The sequence below is a fragment of the Pteronotus mesoamericanus genome, unplaced genomic scaffold (assembly GCF_021234165.1).
Source record: "Pteronotus mesoamericanus isolate MK-2021 breed Mesoamerican mustached bat unplaced genomic scaffold, CSHL_Meso_final contig_303, whole genome shotgun sequence".
Classification (NCBI taxonomy): Eukaryota; Metazoa; Chordata; class Mammalia; order Chiroptera; family Mormoopidae; genus Pteronotus; species Pteronotus mesoamericanus.
In genome coordinates, this window is record NW_026555130.1 from 125,669 (window position 1) to 142,938 (window position 17,270).

The window sequence follows — 17,270 nt, forward strand, 5'->3', positions numbered from 1 at the left end:
GTGGCGAGAGTCTCGCCCTCGGGCCCAGGCCCCAGCCCGTGCCCGTCGGCTGGCGGGCGGAAGCAGGAAGGGCCCAGGGAAGCCCGGTGCGCGCAAGAGAAGCCTTTGGGCTCTCCTCCCACCACCCCTGTTCCCCCCAATTTTTTTCGCCTTAGAAAGCACTCAGAATTTCATTGTCGGGATGCCACATCTTGATGTTAATTTAGAATCTCCATGAAGCCTATGTAAATTATTAGTTGATCTTTGGAGATTCTTGATGTTTTTGGGCACTCATTCAACTGGCTTTTTTCATTATTTGCTGGGCTGTTTTGGTTTCTGAGAAATCGTCCCGAATGTTCCAGAAGACACTGATCTTTGGTGTTATCTTCTGATCTGCAAAGGGCATTGCAGCCAAACTGAACAGTAATAAAGATCTCTTCTTGAATTATTCAGGTGTAAATTTAGGACCCAAGTGAAAACCACATTATTTGTTTTGTAGTGTTTTCTCATTTATTATAAAGGTACTAATTTTTAAACGTGCACTCTCATACTTATGTTTTTTCATTTAAATCACTTAATATTTGAAAAATAGGTTTTCCTATTTCTATTTCATTTCACTGGAATTTCAGATTTTACTTTTTCATAAACAAAACCTTATAAATGCAAAACTTGAGGAACAGTCTCTTAGATGTAAAGCTTGTTCGTTTGTCCATGTTGAGATAGACCGAGGTATAGAAACTAACGTCCTGAAGTGTCTGGGGTTATTTTTCCAACACCTAACAGACGCGCCCTGGGATTTGGTTCAGTCTCATGCCTGTGAGCGTTTAATCCGATAGCATTTGGCTGCCGGTGAATACGGAGTCTCTTCACCTGCTGTCCTACGAGGACGTTGAAAGAGATACCCTGAAAGGATCTTCGTAATTTGCTTCAGAAAAAGCGCTTTCATTTCAACCGTAATGTTTTATTTACAATGTTGTAGTTCTGTAAATGTTTTATTCTCAGGAGTACTGCTTCTGCTGCTGCCTTCTTTACTCTGAAAGGCACTTACCGGCGGCATTCTGTGGGGTGCCCGTGGCAGGACGCGGTACCCCGCCGTCCCCCAGCCCGGCCTCCCCTGAAGGGTCCAGCTCCGGTTCTTCCAGTGTGACCACTGCCAGACCTTTCTGTGCAATGGCCCCTTTTGAGAGACATAAAATAATACTTTTAAAAACAGGAAATAGCCCTGGCTGGTGTGGCTCAATGGATTGAGCATTGGACTGCGAAGCAAGGGGTCACTGATTCGATTCCCAGTCGGGGCACAGGCCTGGGTTGTGGGCCAGGCCCCCTGTAGGGGGCGCACAAGAGGCAACCACACATTGATGTGTCTCTCCTTTACTTCCTCTTTCTCTTCCCCTCTCTCTAAAAATAAATAAGTAAAATCTTTTTAAAAACAGGGAATAAAATACATTATATTACAAAGAAAATTCAGTCACGATGAAATAAAATAAAAATATTTTAAAATTATGATGTAGTTGTATATATTTTTAAATAAATAACGTTAAATAATAAGATCTACCTATGGGTCTAATAACTACTGAAATTTTGAGGTAGTGATAAGAATAAATGATTTTTTAAGATAGCTGTGACAATTGTATTTATAATTGATGAAAATACTGAGTTTTGATTCGTGTTAGTGAAAATAATGATTTTCCCATCCATTCAGTTAGCTCTTGATGCATGACAGATGCCCCCAGTCTTAGGGGTTAAAGCCACCACTTTACCTGGGGATATGGGCGGGGCGCAGTGGAGCCTGCTGGGCGGCCTGTGTCCCAGGGGTTGGAGCTGCAGGACCCTCGGGCCTTGCGTGGCTGCGGGCTTGGGGCTGGTCTCAACCGGGGTTCCCCGCTCCCTCTCACGGCCTTCCACTGTGTGGACAGCGAGCGTCTTACACAGTCTCTGGTTCCCAAGACCTGAAAGTGGGGACTGCGGTGCCCGTTAAGGCCCAGGCTTCCCTCTGTTGGTGAAAGCAAGCTCCTGGCCGAGTCCACATTCCGGAGGAGGGGAAGTGGACTCCCCCGTTCGTGACACAGGTGGCAAAGTCACAATGCCAAAGGGCACGTGGGCTGAGCGGCACCTGTGGAAATAACCTGCCACAACAACCTGCTGGTCACAAGTCACAGCCCTTGCGTATGCAGACAGAGCTCACTCCCCACCTTCAGGAGTCTTGCCACCTTTCTTGGCATCGGCATCCAGGGCGTCACTGTCTGCACGATACCAGATCCCAGCGAGGCTCCCTGGGTGCAGTTCTGGCGCAGGTGCTGGGGCGGAGCGCTGGACCTGGAGACCTGTGCGGCCGGGAGTCCTCCCCTGCCCCGCCTGCGGTCAGGAGAGGGACGCAGCACCTGCAGAGACAGCCCTGGCCCAGAGGGGCGGGAAGGGGGAGCTCACAGCTGTGCCTGGTCTGCGCCTGAAACCCCTTACTCCGAGGCCCGAGGGCTCCTCCCGCCTTCCTGGAAGCACGGCTTTCCAACCCACAGGAGGGCCTGGGTGGCGCGGCCCCATTTGTGATATTTGCGCAGCGAAAGCCCCTGTGTCGTACGGCTCTCAGAAACGGCGAGCCGTCACACACTGCTCTCACTGGCTGCCGCTCCCATACAACATTTGAAACAGTGTTTAATAGTTTTTAGTGCATGAATGTTTATAGGTGAAAACCTCAAATTACTGATACTGTATTTCTTGAAGATATTGCTCACAATTTAAAAAATTATAACCTTTAACCTTTTTAAAAAAGAATTTTTGTTTTGCTTCCCAACATTTCGTAATCTGTCTTTGAAGCAGTTAAGGTCTGGTTGTCTCCGCTCTGTCGGTCTGGTCTGTGCGAACTCAGACATCAGGGTCCCCGCCGCGAGGTGAAGCTCTTGCTCTCTGAGCACCAGGCTGGGTCACACCGCGTCCTTTGAGCCCATGCCCAGCAGTGTCGCGCACATGGGTGAAGCTGCTAGGCCTGGATGGTCAGGTGGACATACCCAAATGCCGAATGTGGCGGGGTGGTGGTTGTTTTTTTTTTCTGGGAGGGGTAAGCCTGCTAACTTGTCACCAAAGATGGCTGCCTGTCATTGTTCCTGTGGTCATTCAAGCCTGTGGCTACTCCCAGCAAGAGACGGAGGCCGTATCCTTTCGCCTGAGTCTAGGTGGCCTGTGACTGGCTCTGACCAGCGGCAGAAGTGATGCTGTGTGAGTTCTGGCGTGAGGAGGCTGTGCAGTTTCTGTTTTCACTCTCTTGGAAGCCTGTCACCCCCTAAGAAGCCTAAATACCCTGCTGGAAAGAGGTGCTGCAGCCCCAGCCGCTGCCCCCGCCCCCCAATCCCCGCCTTCCCGGCAGGAGCCTGAGGGGAGCCACCTCGCTGGTTCCTCCTCCGCCCGCCCCCAGTTGAACCCAGGCCCTCGGTGACTCCAGCGGCCGCCACAGGAAGCAGCTCCGCTGAGCCAGCTCACGCCCAGAGCTGCGAGAAACTGCAGGGCATTGTTTTCAGCTGCTGCGCTCAGTGTGGTTTTTAGGTGGCAGTAGATAACTGGGACAGATAACTTCATGCCTGAGGGGTTGTGTGACTTTGCCTTGCTTATGTTTATAGCCATATTTTCTCTTACCCACGTTGCGCATCGTTCATACGAGGAAATTATGTTGTCGTTGATGGTGACAGCTTGCACTAGGGGAGCCCATCGAACAAGTGTGGGAGGTGTGGCTTCAATTTAGAGTCTGGCCTCCGGCTTATCCCGGTATTTCAAAGTCTGTGGGCTTATTTTTAACGGCATATTAAATTTGTAACTCTGTATGTCTTATGCCAGGCAGTATTGTGATGGTTTATATTTTGTTGTGGCCTATTTAATCCCCGTCAGGACCCTCATTTGGTAGGGCTTTATCGGTGTGGAAGCTTAGGCTGAGGATGCGAGTTCAGTTGCCTGAGGTCATACCGCTGGTAAGTCCCGGAGCCAGGAAGGGGCGCAGGTGCCCAGCCCCACACGTGCTGCGCCACCCCCTTCTTCCCGCGTCCTCCCGTCGTAGGAACAGGCATGCCAGCTAGGATTTAAATTTAGGGAGTGTGTTTAACTCACCAAAATAAGCCAAGGCAGAAACGCGGGGAAGGATCGCGCACTAGGAGTCAGAAATCCACGACGTTTGGTGTTGGCTGTGACATCTCTGCGACAGTGGACCCCGGTGTCCCCACCTGAACAGGACGGACCAGATCAGTGCTGCTGGAGCGGGGCCCCCGGCCCACCCGCATCAGGGCCCCCGGAGTATTGTTTGAAACGGGCAGGTCCCACCGGGTTTCAATGCCGTGCTTTCCAGGCAGCGTCGGGGCGTCAGCAACCCGCTGGCAGCACAGCAGACTCACCGCTTGATTTTGCTGCGGCCGGGAATTTAATTTCCTGCACCATCAACTTCCCCTCTCCACTGGGTGATTTCCATCAACAGTCAAGTCTGACGCTTGCCCCCTGAAAACGCTCCCTTTCGGTCCCAGCCCCCTCGGAGGCTGCGCCAGCTCCCTGCTGCCCCCCTCACCGGCCCCGGCTTCACCCCCTGCTCCTCTGGTCACCTCTGGTTTCAGCTCAGGGGCAGCCTCAGCTGCCGCCTCCCGGTGTTTGTAGCACTGGACAGTTGTCCCCCTCTTCCCTGGCTTCCAGACACCCCTCTCTCTGGGATTCGATGGCCTCTGGGTCACTTCTTAACCTTTATTGCATCTAATTTTTGGGGATCACATTCCTTTTACCATCTGGTCATTTCTGTGGACCCACTTCCCAGAAAAGAAATGTATGTATGATTATAAGGGCAAAAGTTATCACTGATACCAGTTTCATCATATTTAATTATGATGACTTCTAGGAAGCTTTGAAGCCAAAAGAGTGCTTCTAATACAGTCTTTGGAAATTCATATATGTCATCTATTCTCTAAAGTGATCGCTCGATAACATTAGCACCTACCTCTGTTTTATGGGGCGTGCGGAGGTTCCCTGGGCAGACACTGCCGTTGCCGTGATGAGAGGCTGTGTGCGCGACCTGGTGGGCCTCGCGCCTGTTTGGAACCCCTTGGGAAGCGTGGCAGAGGGGCCGTTACATACAGCACTGTAATTACTGTTGCTGTTAAACCCTGCTAGAGAACTGTGAAAAATTGCTATGAAACCTGAATATAAATTATGGTCAAATAGCTTGTATTTCTGTGGAATTGTTCTCACCTGTTCTATTTTAGCTCTATATTTAAGCTTTTAAAATGTATTTAGTTCAAGCTGTCATTTAAAAGAATTTGTACATAATCCTTTACTCACAAATATTTTCACTTATTTGTATCCTTTTCCAGTCTTTATCCATCTGTGAATATGATTCCTCTATAGTTGTATCATGCACAATTTGGTTCAAGTTTTAGAAATCTCAATATCTTGTAATATCATTTAGTATTACAGTTAGAATTTTTAACCTATCTGTTCACTTAATATTTTCTGTTCACCTGGGCATGTCCAGAGTTCCTCAAGTGCAAATAAATGCTATTATACAGGGTCTTTGTAAGTGCAATTTTGTTTTTATTTTTAAATTATTGCCTGCTGACGAATTCCCAGGTGTGTGATGATATAATCAAGACAAACCCAGCCTTGCAGTGTTTAAGCTGTTACGATTTTTCCTCATTTTTTCTCTTTTGTTGAAAATAGTTTCATTATTCGGGTTTGCATTTCTTAGTCATTGACAAGGTAAAACTTTCCCCCATGAGTTAATACATCTGTTTATTCTTATATGAATTGTCTGTTCCATGGTCTTTGTTTCTGTTAGGATTTTACATCTTGCATAAGCTCACAGCTCCTTGTGATCAATCGTACTGATTATATACTTTTTTAGTATATTATTTTACCTCTTATGTGGAGTTTGATTTCTCAGCACACAGAAAGTCCTGAAATTCTTCAGAATACTGCATTTATGGCCATTCTTGGTGGATTTTTTTTTTTTTAATTATATAATTGAGCACCGGCCTGTGAACTAAGAGGTTGCCAGTTCAATACCCAGTCAGGGCACATGCCTGGGTTGTGGGCCAGGTCCCCAGTAGGGGGCGCGCAAGAGGCAACTACACATTGATGTTTCTCTTCCCCTCTTCCTCCTTTCCCTTCTCTCTGAAAATAAATAAAATCTTAAAAAATATTATGTAATTGCTTTTATTTGCTAAAATATTTGTAAATAAATTTATAAATGCAGATATTTACATTTGTGGCAGAGTGATAGTTTACAAGGGATTTTTGCATGTGTTACTCCAGCAACTGCCTCCCTGGATATTCACAATGTTCCCTTTCTGTCCTTCCAGCCACCCAACAGGAGGATCCTTTATTCGTCCGAACAAAGTAAACTTTGGAGTAGACTTCCTTACTGCAGTTAAGAACCGCTACGTGTTAGAAGATGGACCAGAGGAGGAAGGAAAAGAGCACATTGTTAAAATTGCAAATAGACCCGTGGAAACTATCGGTTTTGACTCTATTATAAAACAGCAAAGGTAAGCGGAGCTGACTGCGCAAGAGCGGGCTCTCCCGGCCCGACCGGGCTGAGGGGAGCGCGCTCGCCCAGCCTGCGGGCGCCCAGGGCCTCCCCGCCTCCCTGGCCCGCGCTTTCTGCACAAACAGCAAATTGAAATTGCAGGAGTCTAAGGATCGAGTACTCAGAGAAATTAAAACCCTCACTTCAGCTCTGGGCTGCTGGACTTTTCTAGATTAGAATTAACAGATTAATTTGCCCATTATTACTGCTCATACTATCCTATCTTATATCGACTAATTATTAAGTAACTGAAGTCAACACTCTGGTCCTCTCATATTTTGTGGTGACATTTCTATCTGGTTGATGTACAAAATGGAGACAGACGTGTACATGGTTACTGCCACATAAGCTGCACACCCTTGTCACCTGAACCCCACCCCAGACCTGCTGAGTCAGAACACCCTGGGCTCTTCTTTTTGAGCACCCCAAATTATTATGTCGCCGTTTGATGGCATGCAATAATGCATTTTAAAACTGCCCAGTCCTGTCTCTGTTCTCTGACACCTGCACACCGATTCGCTGTGGAAGCCCTGGTTCATTCTCATGGGCGGTCTGCACCAGGGAGAGTGAAAGCTGATGTTCACACAAAAACTCAGCAGCCCAGGAACCTTCCAGGTTATGCAGGGTTAGCGATGGTCATGGTCGCCCTGTGGTCTGACCTGACCTGGGTGAAGCGTCCTAGTAGTGACCCCTGGTGGCCGCTGAGAAAAGTGGGTTTGCCGCCTCTTGACGCCGGCCGGCAGTCTTACCTTTGTAAAGAAAGTACAGGAGGTAAACTATGGTTTTGTTCAAAGTACAGTTCTTTTGCTGTCTTTTGACTGTTTCTGTTATTATTAAGACTAAGATTTAAAATAATGCAGAGTTTAAAATGTACATAGGGACAATGTGGAAGAATAAATTCATTTCTCGATAGCTCTGCTTTTTAACACAGGTGACCAGCATTTAAAAAAACTCAATAAATCATGTTTTCTAAAAAAGCAACAACTGATTGTTTGTTAATTAATTACAAAACAATATACATCGTTGAAAATTTAGAAAATTGAACAAAAGAAAGTCACAACTAGTGCCACCATCAAGAGAAAACAGTCACAAATGGCTCATTGCCTTATTTTTGCCATTTAAAATACAAATATTTAAGTATCTTTTACCCCAAAAGAGGCCCTTTTTTTTCTTATTGGTTAATCTCTTTCAAAGAATATTGAAGGGAAGCAGGCTGGCGGCAGGCTGGCGGGAGGCTGGGTGCCTGTGCCAGCCGAGCCACTTCCCGGCTGCCGCAAGTTAGAGCTGCTGCTCTAAGCCTCAGCTTCCTCATTTACAAGGTGACGCCTGAGCTGTTAGAGCTGCCGGGAGTGCCCAGCAAGATGGTGCCAAGATGGTGCCTGTCACCAGCAGGGAGAGAAGCCTCGAAGCCACGTGTGGTCCCCTAATGACATTCAGCCGGCCAACTTTGAGTTTGTAGCTCTGAGAAAAGACTTAGAATAAAGGAATCAAAACCGATAAGAGTCCCGGAGGTGGCTTTGGCTGACGTCTGTGTTGACACCGGCTCCCTATGTTTGTCCCCTGTGTTCCTGGCAGGGCAGCGAACTCCCTGGGGCACAGCAGGATATTTTTAAGTGTACAGGGGCACAGTGACATCTGTCGGAGACAGCTCAGACTTGGAGTCTGAGGTCGTTCACAGTGTCGTGACACTCCCACCATGCCTTTCAGTGGCGGCATGTTCCTGCCAAGCCGGGCTGGACGGCGGTGATGAAAGGCTGGTCCCTCCTGACGCTCATCCGGCAGCAGGAAGTGGAGCTGGCGGTGGCCTGTCTGATTCCGGGCGGGGAAGTTGAGTGGCCGGTGCCTGACAGACGCGACGCGGGCAGGACACAAACTGTCTGCTCTCGGAATTGTCTGGCCCCAGCTGCTTACTAAGTGGAATGGTTAGGAATTCTTTTGGCCGAGGAGCACCGTGAAGAAACTGCTGGAACACCAAGGGCCCTGTGAACTGAGAAGGTGTGGAGACCTCTGCCCCAGAACTTGGCTGCGGCGGCTTTTCCCCCGGTTTCTGGCGGCCGTGGGAGCACATGCCTTGCTGCTGCCTCGGTGTCTCCACGGAGGTGTCAGTGCCTGTTTATTTTCACGAGCACTTCCAAAGTGCCTTACTGCACATCAGACAGCATTCTACGAGCTTCGCAAATACTGACTTACTGAGTTACCGTAGCATTTCAAAAAGATGGTACACACGAGCACGGAAGTTACCACCACAACCCTTTTAGGGCCCGTTTTGGCGGCACCAGCGCATCCTCTGGAGACGGGCAGCCGTCGCCACCGCCGTCCACCTGCAGGGCTCTGCCTCTGGCGGGGCGGAGGTCCGCACCCACGGAACACTCCCCCTCCCCCGAAGCCCCCGGTACCCCCCTTCTCCCTTCTGCGCCCATGACTGACCCCTCTAGGGTCTGAGATAAGGGGAGTCGCAGTCTTTGTCCTTTCGTGGCGGGCTGACTTCCCTGAGCACGACGACCTCCACGTCACCCACGTCGCAGCAGGCGTCGGAATTTCCTCCTGCCCGTGGCTGAATAGTCATCTCCCGTTTATCCGCTCCCCCACTGACGGGCACTGGGGCTGCTTCCGCCCCCTGGCTGCTGTGAGCGGCGCCGCTGAGACCTTGGGTGGACGCGCAGCGTTAGGCCGACGTGGACTCTGAGGCGGAGAGGCTCGCTCGCTCGGTGCCGGAGGAGGTGGCGGAACTGGGATTTGAACCCAGGCGGCCGGGCTCCAGGTTCTGTGTTCCAGGCACTGTAACGCACGCGCTCTCTTAATACACAGGAAACAGAGCTGCTCTACACTGAGCAGGGGCTTCTGAGGGTCTCCGGGGAGCCGGAGCTCCATGCGCTCCAGGCTGGGTCCTGGAGAGCCTTTCACGCGTGAGGGCAACACGTGTGTGCTGTTGGGAATCACCTACATGCCAGTGGAGGAGGCAGTGCGGCCGCTGCGGTCTGTTGAGGGAGTAGAAGGCGGCAGGGTGTGAACGCGAACGTTCCAGGGTCCGTGGGCCGCAAGGCTGCGTCACTGCTGAGCAGGGCGCTGTTGGTGGAGAAGGCGCTCTGCAGCAGGGCTCCATTTGTAGTATGTTCATGCTGCGCCAGAAGGGCCGGCCTGTTCAGGGATACGGGAGTAGGTCGGGGACTGTTCGGAAATGCTGAAGATTAAACGAACACCAAATGCAGCATCCTGGCCACCGGTGGGGGCGGGGGAGGGTGTGCCGTGGGAAGGGATGAAGGACTTCGTTCGTCTCCGTCGCGGTTTGTGACGCTTTACTTCCTTTTTTCAGTAATGCTTTATTTCTTAGGTTGGGCGGTAGATACTGGTGTGTGTTATTCTTGCTGCCTTGTCATATATCAGAAGTGCTTTTTAATTTTTTAAAGGGCCAGTGGGAAGTCCACGTTTCCGTAACATGTGAACTATGTGTTTTTCATGCAGCCAGCTGAGCATGTTGCAAGAAATTTCTTTGAGGAACTGCGCAGTAAGTCGTGCTGGTGACAAAGGAGCCATTGCCAAAGCGTGTCCTAGTATCCTTTCAGTGATAATGCGCGGCCAGACCCTACTGAGGTTTGTCTTGTGCAGACACTGCCGGTCGGCCACCCTGTGTCCCTTGTCCCCAGCCTCCTTCCTAACAGCAGCCCAGTGTACCTGGGGCAGCTGCCGCCCAGATAAACTATTCACCTTCCAAGGCCCCTCTGCTCTCGGGTGAGGCAGTGACGTCCCCTGGCCAGTGCGGTGTGAAGTGGCTTCTGGATAGGGCTCCTTGAGAGGGGACCGCCAGGGCTGGCCTTGGCCCCTGCCCCTGCCCCTGCCCAGGGCCCACACCTCCCGCCCGGCCCTCAGTGCAGACAGAGTGCCCGGCCGAGCCGTGAACCTGGCGGCAGGACGGGCCGGGTCAGCAGAGGGCGGAGGAGGAGCCAGTCCTGAGTCTGGGCCAGTGTCCCAGGGCCAGCATGCTGCTCTGGTGGCCTTGTTGTGAGTGAGAAAATAAACTCTTCCCTTCGGTAAGGTTCCCATTTCATGCAGGCGAGTCAGTTCTGTTAAAATACCTCAAAACAGTCTTTACAAGACTTGTTATCTCCTTTTTCTACTGTCTCTTATAAGGGGATCCCCCCAGTGTATTGCTTTATGCCCCAAACTAAAACATAGGTCAGTGTTTTCTTACGGAGCCTGACGACACATGCTTCAGGCCTGTGGCCAACAGGCAAACGCGGGGGTGTCATGTAGATACTCAGGGGACCACCTAATGGGGGACCCATGCAGACGTGGATGCTCCCTCTGCCGTGGGCCGGGGTGCGGGCTGCTGAGCCGCCCTCCTCTGCGTCCCCTGCCTCACCCCCTCTCTTCCTGGTCCCCGTGCGGACCTTCCCGAACGGCGCCGGCTGCGCGCCGGCTCCTTTCCAGCCAGTCCTGGGCGGGATGCCGTGACGTTGATGAGATCCTGCTTTCTCAGTGTTTCATCGGCGCCTGAGGGCCCCCCAGTGCATCAGGGGTCCAAGAGAAGGGCCTTGGGACTGAGGCCACCCTGCGTTTACCCCGGCCCTTGTTCGTCTGGCGAGGCTGCAATGACCAGCTCTCCGTGCCTGTCCCCTCCGGGGCAGAGGAGACTCGCCTGCACCCAGTTCGCAGCAGCACCTGTCGCGGTCCCTCCTCGCTCCTCCCGCCCTGTCTCCTGTGCGGAGCGCCCACCGCACAGGGTTACCCGCCTGCTGCTTGTGTCCAGCCCAGACAGTCCCCTTCCAGACACGCCTCTCTGGCTGCGCATTTGAAACCCCTGCATCTCAGATCTGACACCAGCTCAGCAGCCACCGTGGCCCAGGTCCACTCCCCTCCATGCCCGCCAGCCAGCCCGCCCAGTGGGCTCTGCTTTCCTGCTGGGACCCCAGGCCGGGCACCCTCCAGGGTCCCTGGAGGACCCTGGGCTGGTCCAGGGAGCCCCACACCCCATTCCTGCGCTGTCGCCCCGCCCTGCGGTCTGTGCCTTGCTATAGGAACACAGCGACCTTTGAAAGGCTGGGTCCGGCCGCAGCACCGGCTCTGAGCCCCGCGCCTCCCATTTCAGGCAGAGACCGGCAGACGCCTTAGCGGTCACAGGCCCCTGTGGTCCAGCCTGGTCCCTGCCTCCCGTGTGAGCTCAGGTCCGGCCCGGCCCCTCTGCCTGGGCACACCGATGCTCGCTGTCCCTGTCGTAGGCCAACTGTTGCGGCCTCGGGCCTCTGTGCCAGTCCCTCTGCCCGGATACTCTTCAAGTTGGCACGCGCTCATATCCTTCAGTTCCCTGCTCAAAGGCCACCTTAATGGAGAAGGTGATCTTCCCTGGCCCCGTCTGCGGGTCTCCCACCGCCTTTCCTGCGCCCTGGGCGTGGCTCTGAGCACACGTCTGTCTGGCAGCTGCAGGCGTCTTCTCGCTGTGCACCGTGTCCCCCGCCTGCTGCGGCCCCCAGCGGCCACTTGTGAGACAGATGGAGTGTGAGAGTCCCTTTGGCTGGCCCAGCCCTGCTCTAGGCTTCGCTTCGTCTCTCTGCCCGAGGGTTTCGCTAAGCTGTGTGCCTTCTTGGTGGCACTGCCACCGCTCCCTGCCAGTATTCGGCCCAGGTGCCTTCCTCTCTCTGTCCTGCTGGTTTACGAGCCTCTGACCCCTGTTGCAGGGACAGTGGGTGTCACAGGAGCTGCATCCACTCTGCAGGGGCCCTCAGAAGGCCCAGATCGGCTTCGCCCTCCTGAGCATTGTCTGAGCTAACCCCTGTCACCTCCCAGTGAGCTGGGGGGCCTGCGGTGCAGAGCGTACGGGGGAGCCATCAGAGAAGGGGCGAGGGCTCCGTGCGCGTGGCTGCCGCTGCCGACACGGCTGGGGCGGGGCCGGGGTAGGTGCTCATCAGTCGCAGGCACCGGCACTGGTCTTCGGTCGGACACCGTGGGGCTGGTGGGGCGATGGCCCTGGCTCTCCTTCGATCGTGGATGCTGGCCTCTGGTTTACAGCCGGACAGCCTTTCAGTTTCTGAATGAACAGTTGGGTGATTGAAAATGTAAAAGCGATGGGTGCAGACCAGAGGGCACAGAGTGACCAAGATCCGGGCTCCCGAGTCAGAGGCACCTGCTGCTGTGTCTCCCATGAATCTTTTCGTATTGCTGTTTCTTAACATGTGCTTTGAGATGTTAGAGAAGTAGATTTGTCAGTGAACCTGCTGTCAGCCTGGGGCGACGTCGTGGGTATTGCAGCTCAGCTCAGACACCTGGAAGTCCTCAACCTCAGGTAGGCGCTCTGGGCGGCCCGGTAACCGCCCTGACTCCCACCTCGCCTCGCCGCCTCCGGGCAGCTTGGCGGGGAGAGGGGGGACGGATGCCTTGGCTGGATTTATCTGAACTTAAAAATTTCTCTTTAACTTCTTCCCTATTTTTTGATTATCAGTTTCCAAACGGCCACGGGGTGATTTCATTATTTGGGAACGTGCTTTACTTTTGACGGGCGGGTTTGAGGCTCTGAGCCGGCAGATCGCACTCCTGACCTCCTGACGGTGGGGGTGAGGGACACCGTCTGGTCGCTGGTGTCGAACTGGGGAGAAGCGCTGGTTCTTCCCGAAGCTTCTGGCGTTTAATTGCCTCAGGAATGAGCAATTTCATTGGAGTCGTTTAATTCAGTTCTGATAAGGACTTTTCACTACCCTCTGTATGTTACTAATGTCAGCTTTCCAGGCCTTCTCCAGTATTTAATTAGTTTTAATCTCAGAACCTAACTCCCCAGGAGCTCAGCCAGGCTCCCCTTTGGTGCCTGAGCCGACGTCACATGTCCAGGTGAGCCGTACCCGGCCCGCTGGCCAGGCCTGAATTTGCCGTGAGCCCACATGCAGCAGAGGGCGGAATCTGACCCATGGTGTCTTCTCTCCTGAAAACACGGGCTAACATGTTAATGTTTGTTCACGTGTCATCCTTTCAGAAAGACTGCACAGACTGAGTACGGTCTGGGGTTAGGATCTTGAGAACTTGAAGGACTTGGTAGCAAAAGGGCAGACCTTTTAAGGAGCAAAAATCTAGACCACGACCCAGCCTCTTGGTGAGACCCAAGGTGGACGTTCAGTTCAAAGCGGCCAGAGCGCACCTTGTGGGGCGGGGCTGCCTGGCGGGTGCCTGGGCGTTTCAGGGACCCGCAGCCGCTCCCGGCGCCCGACCCTGCGGAACCTGTGCATGTCAGGGACCCAGAGATTGAAGATTGAAAACCTAACAATTAGGTAGTCTTGACTCGCTTTGTTTTCGATAGAACTTTAAGGTTGAAATAACCAAACTGTTGCCTTCCGCAACTGCCTCAGCCGGGCCAGCTTGCAGCAGGGAGCGAGTCGCAGCTGCTCTTTCTCCCCAGGGACAATAAGCTGAGGTTCCCCCCTGGCGCACCGTCTCCCGCCGGAGTGTTTCCTGCACTGAAGGTTCTAGTCCTCAGCCGGACAGGAGTAACGTGGGCCGAGGTAATCCTCTTTCTTTGGTTTATGACCCGGTAATAAGCACTTTAAAATTATTGGTTTAATAGGGAATTGAAGCGTAACTGTGGCCTCATTTCAGTCATCTGTTACCCAAACAACAGGCTTTGTTAACTGCCAGTCACAGCGGTGAGGCAGGATTTTGTGTCTGAGAATCCGCGCCCTCTCGGCTCATTCTGACCCGCTGTGGTGTCTCTGGGGACAGCAGCCCGCACTGCTGTGCAGTCCATGTGCGGAGCCTTGAAAGCTGTGCGTCAGGTGCTGACGGACCTTTTAGCGACTTGAGTTTTCTACACGTGTTCTCAGGGCAGTGGAGGGAGCGGTGGAACGTTCTCGCATCCTTTTCTTGCTTCAAGTTTGGCTCTAGAGTCCCCTGCTCAGGGTGTGCAGCGGGGGTGGGGGGGGGCCTGGGGGCCTGGGCGCGCCGGCCTCCGTGCCTGGTGCTGCTGTGCGGTCAGGGCTTAGGGGCCTCCGCACCCGGAGTGGCCCAGCGCCACACAGGCGCGGCGCTCACTTGTGGGCTCCCCCTTAGAGGTGTCCCCTGGAGCAGCGGCCACAGCCACAGTGCTCCCTCCCGGGCCCCTCCCGCGACCCTCCCGCGACTCCCTCCCAGGGTTAGATGTAGCATTAGTGCAGGAGGGCCCATAGCAATGCAGGTGGGGGAGAGGGCAGTGAAGTTCAAGTGAGGAAATTTAGAAAGTTACTGACAAATTTTGACTGATTAGCATATTCTTTACAAACTCCGATTGGCATCTGAATTGAGGGAAGATGTTCCACTTCCCTTTCCGTCCTCCCGGGAAGGGAGCCGTGTCAGCAAGGGGGTGGTGCGCCGAGGGAGGCCCGGCGGCGCCTGGGGCGCCTTCAGCCGCTGCCGGGAGGCCTCGGCCCTGCAGAGCGTTGGTTTGGGGCCGAGATGCCTTCCTTAGCATTAAAATGCGGCCGCTACCATTTTCATCCGGCCGGAAATATGGTCTTCAGTGGAATGTCTTAGTAGGGCGCTTTATTTCTGAAACAGCGACTAAACTGGATTCACGTGCAGGTTATAGAAATAAACACACGGGAACCACCTGCGCAGGCCGCCTGCCCTGACTTGCTTTCCCTCCCAGGTGCTCCGGTGCGCTGTGGGGTGGCCGGTCCTTGAGGAGCTCTACCTGGAGTCCAACGGCGCCACCATCTCAGAAAGGTAGCCTTGCTCGGAGGGAACGATCTCCGCGATACCTGTTAATTTTTAGAAAGCCTTGCGTACAAAAATTAGAAAAATGCTTATTTGTTGCCTTGCAGATTAGAATGTCAACTAAAATTTCACTATTAATTGAGGAAAAACCCATTATGGTGAAAGCCCAGAGTTAAATATTTTTGAAGACACGAATTTTATGTTTTACATAAATATATTTACTCCTCTGTCTAAAGAATTCTGTAGGATTTGCTCTAAGGATTAAGTGATGCATTTGTAATTAGCACCATCTGTTTCAGGTTGGTGTACCTTAATTAAATTTGTCTTATCTTCCTCTTTTATTGATATCATTAAATTACTATGTAAAATAAACTTAAACGTGGACAACTTTACAACAAATTCTCAAAAGATTTAAATTAACAAAATTTTACTGTACAGAATAATTTCATTTATTATACAGGCAGATTTTTAAAAATGAAACTTTTTGAGATAATTTTAGATTCACATGCAGTCATACCTGTGACCAGTGCCCCGACTGGCAGTGTCTGGCACAGCTGTGGTGCAGGTGCTGGTCCCATGAAGATGCAGAGAGTCCCTGTCACAAGGGTCCCTCTCGTTGCCCTTTTATAGTCACACTCACGTGCCACCCATCCCCAAACTCTCCTTAACAGACGTAGGTATTTTAAAGCTGTATGTTTGAAAACAATGAAGAGATTAAATTCATGTTGAAAAATTTTATTTTCCATTTAGGCCGGCCGACGTTCTACAGATGGTCAAGTTATTGGACCTTTCCCATAATCAGTTAATTGATGAAAATCAGCTGTTTCTAATAGCGTATCTGCCCAGGTAATTTGCTCATAAAATTTTTAGTGAATGGGTTGTATTCTGTATGTATATTTGCAATGGAAATAAAATAATGGTGATGGAATTCCCAAATGGAGTCATTCTCTTTGGGATATTTTTATCTGAATTCATTTAGGGAGTTTACTTGTGAGGCCACATACAGTGCGATCTACATCTGCACTAAATAATTGAAGAATGAAGAATTTGGTGCTAAAGTCTTCATTCATTAGACTCTGGGAAGGTCATGCCTCTTTCTTCTTTGAGACACACTTAACACCCCGCACAGCAGTGGGCACCTAGCACGGCTAGGTCGCCGTGGAGTCATGAGAACGTCACTTGCATGCCCTAAATTGGACTTCGTGGTTGGTTTTTAAGCATTTCACCTGGGATGAAATCCTTAAGGTGTAACAAAAAATTTACAAATGTAATCTGGCTGATAGCCCACAGCATTTGGTATTGTTCTGTGCAATCAGATTGAACATTTGTAATTTCAGATTAGAACAACTAATTCTTTCTAACACTGGGATTTCTTCTCTACATTTCCCGGATGCTGGGATTGGTATGTAAGATTATTATAGTCTCTTGCTCTGTATGCCACACTTTAGCTATTTCTTTCACTTCTACTTGGTAACTAATTCTCCTTTTTCTAGGGTGCAAGACGTCAATGTTTCCTTCTTTGCAAAACCTTGTAGTCAACGACAACCAGATATCGCAAGTAAGAACTCCTTCAGAACGTGCGGGCCGCGTGGCCGCTGCTTTCCACCCTCATGCCAGAGTATGTAGGCTCCTTTCAAGAAAAAAATATTTTGAATTTTCCGAAAGAAAAATGCTTCCTCAGGTGAAACTCATTTTATAAACCCAAAAGTATTAAAGAAATTGGTTTTAACTCCCACGTAAGCAGACGCCCACCCTCAGCCCGGCGGGAATGCTCAGTGGGATGGATTCCTGGCCCTCAGACTGCACTGGAGGCTTTGCTTCTCTGTTGCTAGTCCCCGTAATCTGAAGAATTAGCCTGAAACGTGTTTCTTTTGTTGGGGTTCAGTGGTCATCCATCAACGAGCTGGATAAGTTGCAGAGCCTGCGCTCCTTGTCCTGCCGCAGAAACCCCCTGACTGAGGGAAGCGGAGCGCAGGCCGCCTACCAGTTCATCATCGCCAAGATCGGCCAGCTGCACACCCTGAACAAGTGTCAGGTGACTGCCGGGCCGGGACTGGGTGTTTTTCTAGACTTGGGA

At 51.6% G+C, this 17,270-nt stretch overlaps 1 protein-coding gene across 3 annotated transcripts in view; it reads left to right on the forward strand.

The window, feature by feature from the left end:
• Window positions 1-17,270, forward strand: part of TBCE (tubulin folding cofactor E) — a 67,233-nt gene that overhangs the window by 43,533 nt on the left and 6,430 nt on the right. For all 3 annotated transcript variants that reach the window (XM_054575494.1, XM_054575495.1, XM_054575496.1), the window contains 9 exons: window positions 6,300-6,485; window positions 9,989-10,077; window positions 12,704-12,803; window positions 13,905-14,007; window positions 15,126-15,202; window positions 15,944-16,039; window positions 16,531-16,595; window positions 16,687-16,751; window positions 17,079-17,228. In XM_054575494.1, coding sequence (XP_054431469.1) covers window positions 6,300-6,485; window positions 9,989-10,077; window positions 12,704-12,803; window positions 13,905-14,007; window positions 15,126-15,202; window positions 15,944-16,039; window positions 16,531-16,595; window positions 16,687-16,751; window positions 17,079-17,228 — 931 coding nt within the window. The remainder of the gene's footprint in view (window positions 1-6,299; window positions 6,486-9,988; window positions 10,078-12,703; window positions 12,804-13,904; window positions 14,008-15,125; window positions 15,203-15,943; window positions 16,040-16,530; window positions 16,596-16,686; window positions 16,752-17,078; window positions 17,229-17,270) is intronic.